This window comes from Pithys albifrons, chromosome 1 (assembly GCF_047495875.1).
Source record: "Pithys albifrons albifrons isolate INPA30051 chromosome 1, PitAlb_v1, whole genome shotgun sequence".
NCBI lineage: Eukaryota > Metazoa > Chordata > Aves > Passeriformes > Thamnophilidae > Pithys > Pithys albifrons.
The window spans coordinates 22,563,971-22,573,933 of NC_092458.1; the positions used below are offsets into that span (position 1 = coordinate 22,563,971).

Sequence of the window (9,963 nt, forward strand, 5' to 3'; positions counted from 1 at the left end):
CACCATGAGGGTCCCATTTCTGTATGTTTTACTCTGCTTAGGGCCTGTTTGGTGGGGTATCCTTGAAAGGCACCTACCAACCATTTTCTCCTAAAGCCTCTCACTTCCACCCCTATTCCTTCCTTCCTCCTCTGACTCCTTTCCTGCTGCCATCATCTTTTCTTTCCACAATATTCATCCTCTCTGCATTTACTCCAGCTTCCTTTCTGCAGTGGGCACACATGCCATCACAGTACTCTGAGGAAGAGGCCCCCAGCATTACATGAGTATCAACCTATCCTGACCACATCCAAATATGATTGTCAATATCCATGTATATGACTGTATGTATGCATGTGTACTTGATGTTCTCAGTTGTCTGGTTTTTGCCCAGTTTCAATCCCAGTGATGCTGTACAAATGTAATGTAATTCCAGTAAATTGTGTTAGATATGCTGTATACAAAACCAAGAACTCTGACATTCTTTATTATGTTTTTCATACTCATTGCTTTATGTCTCTGTTGTGATCTCATGGTGATGCTGCTTAGAAATAAATACAGATTAAGTGATGTATTATCAAATCATTCTCTCCTCCTGCTGATCTTATCAGAGGTAGCAGACAGATGATGGAAGCACTGGTGACTTTACCCACAACTAACAGTACTTTTGCCAACACTCCTTTGTATCGTGTCTATCCTTACACTGACTGTGGGTTTGCTTTTCCTAGTTACCACTTCATTTTATAGATCTCTTAGAAGTTTTCCACTGCAGATCTCTAAGCCAGAGACTGAATGCCTGTACTAACCTTGAGCAAGCCACCTGCACAAAATGGTGCCACTTCCTTCAAGAGATCATCCAAAAAGCCATAAGGAATACTTACGCCAAAATGCCAGAGATGTAAAGGGTTTCGGCAGACAAGTATGACAAGTAGCTGAACATGAAGACCAGCAGGGGTTCAATTGCAGAGATGTTCTGGGTGAATCGGGTCATGAATGCTGACGCAAATCCAAAGACGATACCAAACAACACACCACCCAGCCCCACCACGAAGAAGCGAGCAAAGCCAGCGAAGACATCAATGGATTCAATTTCTTCATACCTGTGCATCTGGGTGAAGGCGATGAAGATGTTATATAAAACCTATATGTGAAAATAAGGAGACAACAGTCAGGCATCTTTCTGAACCTGGCAGGCTTAATGATTTCATAGGTGAGTGTGTGTGTGTGTGTGTGTGTGTGTATGTATGCCTAAAATTGTTTTAGGCAGAGCGACAAAGTAACAATTGCAATCCCAGCTGGTTCTTAACAAGTCCCAGAATTAAGGGCCAGTTTAGTGCCCTGAAAAAAAGGGAAAAAAAAGAAGGGTAGATAGCTGTGCAATAGAAGTAAAAGATTTGGGGACCAAATACCATAAATATAAGCAAAAAACTATTCATTTTTCTTTGTTTTCTGAAGGTAAATTTAATTTTGATCTTTATAGCAGAGGTTGAAAGTCCAGCTGGGTACCTTAAAAACCTCACGGTCTACCCTCCACGTCTTCTTTCTCTCTCTCAAGATGGGGCAGGGACTAAGATCACACATTTTATTTAAATTCCATTAAGGTTGTCTATGTGATCAATAGACTGGATAGACTTCATAAGATGAACTCAAGAATGTTCAGTGTTTTAATAGTACTTGACACATAAAAATCATGAAACATCACTGGGAATAGAAAAGAGAAGGGAAGGGAAGGCAAGGCAAGGCAAGGGAAGATGGTAGCCTCATTTTCATATAGTCTCTAGCTAGGAAAGTAAAGCCCCTCTATCCTCACATGTTCTCGGTTTGATGCTACTTAACCTCTTCCCCAGGGAACAATCTCAAAGTAAGAAACAAAAAATATGACACTCTAAATGGCCTTCACACATGCACATTTTGACTGTAAATCTTGAAATGACAAAAATTAAAAGAAAATAATGCCAGATTAGAAGAAAGTTTGAATTTACTGCAATTTATAGTTTTTATATTAATGTATTCTATAATTTGGTCCTGGAGATAATTTCTTGAGTTTAAAGAAGAAATCTTTACCATACTTCTGTTATCAATAGAAGTATGGTAAAGTGATAATTATTGGTGATATTTATTGGTGATAAAAATTTTCAGCATATTCCACTTTCATTCTTCTTTTAGAAACTAATAGAAAGTTTGCATAGTAATGAGTGATATAGTAATAAAAATATCTTAGAGGTTGCTGATAGTTGGTTAATATTAAGTCCTGTCAGGTCTGTTTACAGTGAGTGTGTAACACATGAAAGTCAATTCTCAGTTTTCAAGGGAATTTGGAAACAACTAAAGTCACCAGCTCTTTCCAAAGCTGCTACATCAAAACATTAGTTCAAAAACAAAAGATAGACTAAAATAATTTGCATTTTATTGTTTTCTTTGGTCTTTCTTTGTCATATAATTAATTCCAAAAGGTTATTGAGAAGATTAAAGCAGGTATTTGCAGGTAGAAGAGTCAAGCTCATTAGAATAATAATCACTCCCTAGCTACTATCTAATCTTAAATTGCTGCTGTGGACATATGACCTTGAGGCTGTCACACAGCCTGTTCTCCAGGAGACTCATTGCTAATATTTCTGGGGGACAGACTAAGCAAAACAAAATATTTCATGTGAGAAAATACACAGAACTGCTTTTTCCTAATGCCAGTGTATGAAATTTGGCTCTTCAGTGGCAGATAAGGAAAAGAGGATTCATGTCTCCTCAGGAAGCAAACTTAACTGTACCTACCATGTAGCTTTTAATTACAGTGTGTTTTCTCTCTGTTCCGCCTTTCTTGTAGACTTTAACCTCTTCCTAAGACTTGTGAATCTTTACAGGTGATACCAAGGCATGAATCTATGCTGACTTATGAATAACGCAAGTTATCCTCAATAAAAAACTTAGCAAGGTTTTTCCCTTTTTCTAGTTCCTTAAGTGTCTGTATGATTTAACTGAGTTGGCATCAAAATAGAAATTATGGAAATAAGACATAATTTCCTTTTTTGTGTAACATGCTTTGTGGGAATAAACTATTGTACAACAATCTACACTAGTGTTGTACAAGTAAGGCTCCACATAAATGCTGCTCAGCTATGTTACATTGCAGTGTTTGTGACAGTAAATGGAGTACTATAATACTTTACATGGTAGAAAAGCTTGAATCAGCTTAGGATGCTTTTATTCACCAAAAAAAGAAGGGATGGATTGATAGTTGGCATCATTTAGCACCTCTGAGAAAGCCATGCTTTGGGATTTTTGAAGAAGACATTAGTATGTGGTGGTGTACCACTGGGTGGTTCTTAGAGCCAGGAGAAGAGAGCGTGACCTTGCACACAGGGGACTCCACAGGGACTGCTATGTGCCACAGCTGTCTATATACAACTATTGCATATGCCATCCCCATCAGAAACATTGGAAAAAAGGTTTTCAAGTGACTGCTTTAACCATTAATGGAGGCAGTCTTGATCACCCTGATAATTCTTTCTGACCACTGTATTTAGTTTTACTCTAAACACGGCGGGTCATCTTTAACACCAGTAGCAGAGAATATCTCCATCCTCCTTCCTAGCACCCATAGATCCCAGTGATCAAAGCCTTCCTCAGTGATACTAGAGAGGAAAATTCAGATTCCGTAAAAAAAAAATTAATTTTACTTGGGTCTTAAACATTTATTAGATTGAACTGTTCTGCTGCCTACAAAGAGAGGGTGCCATTAGCAGATATAGTAACTGACACTCATTTTGAATACAGCATGATGTACAGGTGCGCTAAGTGTTTCTAAAATCAAGCCTCAGACATGAAGTAGTCAGGGAATATTCCATTTCCTGATGCATACATGGGTTAAGCTTCTGTTGAGAAACAAAATTTTCTGTGTATATGCAGGAGCAGAACTTCAGATGCCTGAAACACTTTGCAGCAAAATCACGATGCTCCACCTCTGTTCAGGTTTGACTAAGATCTGCACTGGATTTACCAACATCACTGTATTGAACAGGGCTTTGAAACTCCACTAACGTATGATATACACTAGGACTTGTCCTATTTCTGTCTGAGATACTCTGGTGCTAGCAGTCCACTCAGAAACAACTGGGAAAAGAAGCAATTAAAAGGACTTGGACCCTTCTTGTTCCATCCACAGACATGGCCCTACTGAGGAGAATAGGAAAAGGTATCAATGGGTAAAAAGGGTAAATCATGCACTTTTCTCCTTTAAGTCAAAGGCATAACTTCTAGATCATAATTCTAATGCCACAGTCTGTTCTTTTGTAATTTTTTAATACCAGGATATTGAATTAAATATAGGAGACGGCTATTGTTGCCTCAAATGTAATACATATGTTCAACAAAATTCATATCAGTTTTTCCTGCTGGGGGAAAGAAAAGTTCAAGCTGATAAGCAAACTGGAGGGAACATGGGGATATTTGTATTGAAACAATCAAAAATATGTATGCTTAATATATCTTGGAGATATTATCTTTTTAAACTCATAGAGTTAACTCAAATGAAACTGTTAAGAGAGAAAGATAAGGAAATGGTAAGATAGGACACCTGAGATAACAGCTTTAAAGTCTTTAAAGTAAGTGGGATATCAGAGAGGACAAAGCCACCTATTGGACTCTATCCAGATGGCAAATATTTCAGGCTTCCCAAGCAGGAAGACGAGTAGAGATTTTGAAATGCCCAGAAAATGGATGAGTGGTAGTTGATGCAGAAATGCAATAGCAGGAGTTGACGAACTGATTGCAACACAGCTGCTGTGAGAAGAGTCCCGAAGATGAAACTGTGTGGGGCAAGAGGAACTCACAGTGATAGAGCCAATATACCCCCTGTACATCCCTTTAATCTCTTTTACTAACACACTTATTGCAGCTGAGGAGTGCCTAAACATAACTTATTTTAAAAGTCTTTCTGCCACTACATATTTATGCTGTAAAAAGATCCTGACTGAAAGCTCATGTAAATATCATCATGAGTAGGACCTGGGTCATAAATAACAGCTGGGAGAAAAGGAAAGACAATGTAGCAAGCCAGTCAAAAAAAGCATTAAACAAGCTCTTCCAAAGTGATGAAGAGGTATGAATTTTTTGAGGTCTGCACTAGAAGGAACCAAAGAGACAAGCGGAAGTAATTGATGCATCAGGGATTTTTCTGTTACAACTATAACACACAAGTAGTTTGCATGTAAATTAAGTAACATTTTTCCTTTAGTTATACATCAGCCCTACATCTCTGATTCACCAAAAGGAAGAATTTATGATCAATAGGCTGTGGCTGCAAGAAATTACTTTGTTCCTTTTCTCATTACTCATAAACTACACTTCTCCCATGAAGCCTTTCAGCAGTGAACTCTATACAGATTTAACAACTCCAAGTTGTGTTGTACCTCATGTATTGCAGTACCTGAATAGTTTTTATGTGTTTTAGATTCCTGTGATTTAAATTCTGTAAAGATCTTATCTAACGAAACAACCTGCTATTAGCTTGTTGCACATGAGCAGTGTTCTTGGTTTCTGAGCAATAAATTTCCTGCTTGAAATTTCTTCCTTGAAAAGCATGTGTGTTCTAAGTGTTCTTGTCACTTATGCTTTACAGCTAGAGCTTCATATTGGTCCCATCTTAGCAGAACTAATGAGATAGGGGAAAAAAATATTAGTGAAAGGAGGTCTGTAAAAGCACTCTTTTCCTATTAAAAAGAGAAAAACAACAACAAACAACAGAACAACAATCACACAAAATCTCTCTTAGTCTGGAATCTTTGTTTCTGCATAATTGAGATAAGACAGCCCAAAAATGTGAGCATTTGTCAAATGTCAGGTTTTTTACTGACAGAAACAGAGTTACACAAAGTTATTAGTGACATTTGGAATTGCTCTTTAAGGTTCCTGGGGAATTTCCTAAGAGGGGCTGGAGGATGGACTGTGGCCTCCAGAGATTGTCCACATCTGGATTTTTTTTTTCCAGAGGGCTCTCTCAGGCATATGACAAAGTAGAGTCTTCCATATTTCTACCCCTGCTGCCTTTAGTCTTTAAGCAGTGCAATTTTCTATTTATTTGCTTGCACAATGTCAAGAACATTCCTAGGTCTTACACTGATCCTGCCAGGCAAATCAGCTGTAGCTCACCCATTCACTTCAGTGAATGCAAGAGTAAGATGTGTTCTCATGTGTAAGTATATGCTTCTCTCTTCCAGCAGCTATAAAATATATGCTTTTGAAAGAGTTAATACAAAATGTAATTTTTACACGCATTAAAATCCCTTATGTGTAATCAATGGAGTATCCATAAAATAAATAATGTATCTAGGATCTCCTTAAAGCCGCTCTTGTCCTGTGCCCAAAAGCCCTACAAGCCACGAGAGTTCAAAGAGGGGAAGACAAAGCATGGAAAGAAACTCACCACAGTTATGCCATCATTTAGCAATGACTCTCCAAAGATCATCATGTAAAGCTGCTCATTAACGGAGGCTTCTTCAAAAACTACCAGAGCTGCCACAGGATCCACCGCTGAAATCATGCTGCCAAAGAGCAGATTCTGCAGCAGGTTCAGGTCAGTCAGGCCAAAGGCTTTGATCTGACAGACTCCATAGAGGGAGAGGCCAATCCCAAATGAGTTTAGCAGAGATCCCAGAACAGACCACCACAAAATGGACCCAAAGTTTTCAAAAAATGGGCGAGTTGGCATGAAATAACCCTCCTCCAGGACAATGGGTGGAAGGAGATACAAGAAGTAAATACTTGTGTTCATCACTGGTGGAGATTTGTGATGTGAGGCAAAGATGATTGCTCCTACCAATGCTCCAATGACAATCAGGATGCAGCTTTCAGGCATGAGTCTTGGTAGTCGGTGATAGATATGGAAACCTTGAATAAAACAATAGAATATTCAAGTTTAATTAACCTGATGTCAGACAGATGTTTTGCCTGCCTTTGAATGCTTTGTCTTCAGACATCCAGCTTTTTTTCTTAGGATTATGAATGTAAAAACAGGCAGTACTGTTTCCTTCAAAACTGAACATTCCCAGACTTGTATTATTAAAGTAGGGCAAGAGTCTGGCCATGAATCTCTTCTCTTCCTGCTTCCTAGCACTTGATTTGTAAGCAAACATGCCTGAACCTAAGCTCCACTTCTGACAAGGTAGAAACATCTTTTAAAAATTCTCCATTATCTGGAAAGAAAATATTCTTCAAGAGTCTTTAAAGCCCAATTTCTATTAGCTTGTCTAGTCACTATACTGGGAGCTATGGAATCATATAGTGAATGAGAGGTGTCTCTGCTGGAAAGGTATGGAATTTTTCAGAGTTTACTTGAATGGGAATGAGGCAGACCAAGAAACCTTTAAATCCAATGTCTGTGTCTCTATGCCTGAAGCTAGGCCAGTCTCCATCTTGTAATTCTAGAAGGTATTGCTATGAGTGTATTTCTGTGATCCTTGAATTATCAATCTTCAAAAGTAAACGAACAGAAAACTATTTTAATTAAAAATCTACTACTACATTTAGGACACTTTTTTTTTTACCAAAAAGTATGTTAACATTTTAACTCCACTCGTCTCCTTTATAATTAAAAATGTCATGCTCAGGTCTTCTGTCAGTTTTATAGAATAAGGGGATTCTTTTGGGTTTCAAGATCTCAGAAGTGTTTCCCACTCTGAAATCTTGAAATCCACAAAGAAGATAATAACTAAATAAAACTTTGAAAATGTTCAACAGTTTGGAAATCTTCTCTGGGTAACCAGATTACTCAGACTTACTCTTTCTTCCAAGAATATTTGAGATCAACAGCTCCACACTTTTCATCAAGAATAATACTTTTTGAAATCTTTCAGTAAAGGGAACAGGTTCACTAAAGAGGCACCATACAGTTCTTCTATAATATCTATTCTTGATCAAAACAAAAATATTGAGTAAATGTGCCATATGGCAAGTTCTGTGCTTTTATGGATGATGAACAAAAAAAAAATTGGTCAATATGTTTACTGCTAACACGTCCTGCTGATGCCATAACAACAAATTTTATTTGTGAAAATGTGCAAATTGGATTGAGATCATCAGCTATATAATGAAACTGGCAAATCGTGGTTAATGGTAATGATTTTTGTCAGCTCAGTGACTATAACATGAAAAATGTTTATCTTAAGGCCACCTCCAGATAAACACCAGTCCCACCTACCAGCGTATTCTACAGTAATGTTTGAAAATCCCATGGAAAGATCAAAAGAGATGGAAGACTTCACATGTTTCAGCTCTTTGCATTATTACCATCTTCTTCATTTATTTAATATTGCTGCATTAATTCTGAATATTCAAAATAATTTGAGCCCAGACATGAAAATGTGTAAGACATGAGCCATTTGTTATGTTAATTGCAGTCCCTACTGCTCCATGAGTTTTCTTTCTCCATTCAGATGGAGACTTAATAGAAGCTAGGTGCATTGGTATGTATTCACAGGGTACTTACCTACATCTCTGATGACCTACACCCTCTTAAACTCTCAGTCTCTCTCCTTTGATATTACTTTATGAGCCACTTTAAAGAGCAAACATGTAAAACAAAGAGGAAAATGTTTCCTATTATTCACGCAATGGAAGAATTCTTTCCACTTTTCTCCTCCAAATTCAATATGCTTGAAATCTCGGTCTGGTGTAACTGATTTCTACAGCTGTGTCACATTGCAAATTCTGGTATCTTGTGACATACAAAGACTAGGAAAAGGGATGGACAGCACTGTGTAGGGGAGCTCTGTTGCTACTCAATACCTAGATAACTCAAGAGACATAAGGTCATATATTTACTTAAGTAAGCCTGAAGCATTCAGAGGTGGAATATTGTTACTGCCACAGTAATGAACATGCCTGTTCTCTTGAGGACAGAAGCTGTAAAATCAATCCCAGCTGCAAAAATGCATGGAAGGTACTTGGTTACATGGTACATTTTTAATGTCTTGCCAAAGTAGGAGGACCCAAGACTCCGTTTTTTTACTTACCTATTTTTGCAAGAGAGGCAAGGAGGATCCAGAGAGTAACTTCATACGGAATTTGCACATAGTCATAGTCCACTGTGAAAACATGTAGCCTTGTATCTTGTGAAGAGTCAACAGCTCTCCCGGGATCAGACTCATAGTGAGGCAAGAAGCTCTTGCCCAGGTTGGGCTCATCCACGTAAGCACCAGCAGAACAGGATACCAGGCTCAACAGCAACAGTAGCCAGTTCAAAAGATGTGCAAGTGCAGCAGAGCCCATGGCTGGAGTTGTGACTATTTAATGACAAATACAGTGTTTATTGTGTGCATGAAGGTATGCAACACTCACTACATGCTGTTCATAGCCACAGACACTTCTTCCTCAGGGCTGTTTCATTTGCCTATTAGAGGTCATTTTAAAAGTCCTAATGTGCCTGTCCTGTTCCTTATGTTACAGACGGACCTGGAGTTTTTGTGAAGATACCGGTTCAGCAGGTTCCTCTGACCCAGATAAACCTTGGCCACAGCATCACCCTGTTGAGGAATAAAAAGCTCTTTCCAGCTACATTATTTATCCAGACACTGTGTTTTTCTTCTCACTGTCAAAAATAGTGGGAAGGGAAAAAAAAAAAAGAGGGAAAAAAAAAGGAAAGTCAAGAAGCTGCAACTGCAATGGTCAGAGTTCAGGCAACAAGTGCAGCGCAAGCGAATGGCATCAGTTGGGAGAGATGGTGGAGTCTGGGCAGGCAGGAGAGCCTGCTTTGTGCCTTCTGTCTTACCTTCGCTCCCCGTCTGCCTCCCCACCACAGCTGGCACCTTAGGCACCACACTCAACACTGCTTACTGATCCTGTCGCACATGGTAACAAAACTGCTCGGTGTGTAAATAAAGGGACTGTGCAGAGCTCGCGGTAAGGACATCTGGTGGGGAATCACGCAAATTGCATCCTCATTTGGAAAGGGGTTTTCTCTCTTGAACGCGCTTATGTAACTTAACACATTCT

The 9,963-nt window shown here is 38.7% G+C and overlaps 1 protein-coding gene across 2 annotated transcripts in view; it reads right to left on the reverse strand.

The window, feature by feature from the left end:
* Positions 1-9,783, reverse strand: part of SLC9A4 (solute carrier family 9 member A4) — a 31,353-nt gene extending 21,570 nt beyond the window's left edge. For both annotated transcript variants that reach the window (XM_071569946.1, XM_071569936.1), the window contains exons 1-4: positions 9,740-9,783; positions 8,985-9,559; positions 6,398-6,861; positions 861-1,120 (exon numbers count right to left, since the gene is read on the reverse strand). In XM_071569946.1, coding sequence (XP_071426047.1) covers positions 861-1,120; positions 6,398-6,861; positions 8,985-9,240 — 980 coding nt within the window. In that variant the 5' untranslated portion in view covers positions 9,241-9,559; positions 9,740-9,783. The remainder of the gene's footprint in view (positions 1-860; positions 1,121-6,397; positions 6,862-8,984; positions 9,560-9,739) is intronic.
* Positions 9,784-9,963: the final 180 nt, after the last annotated feature.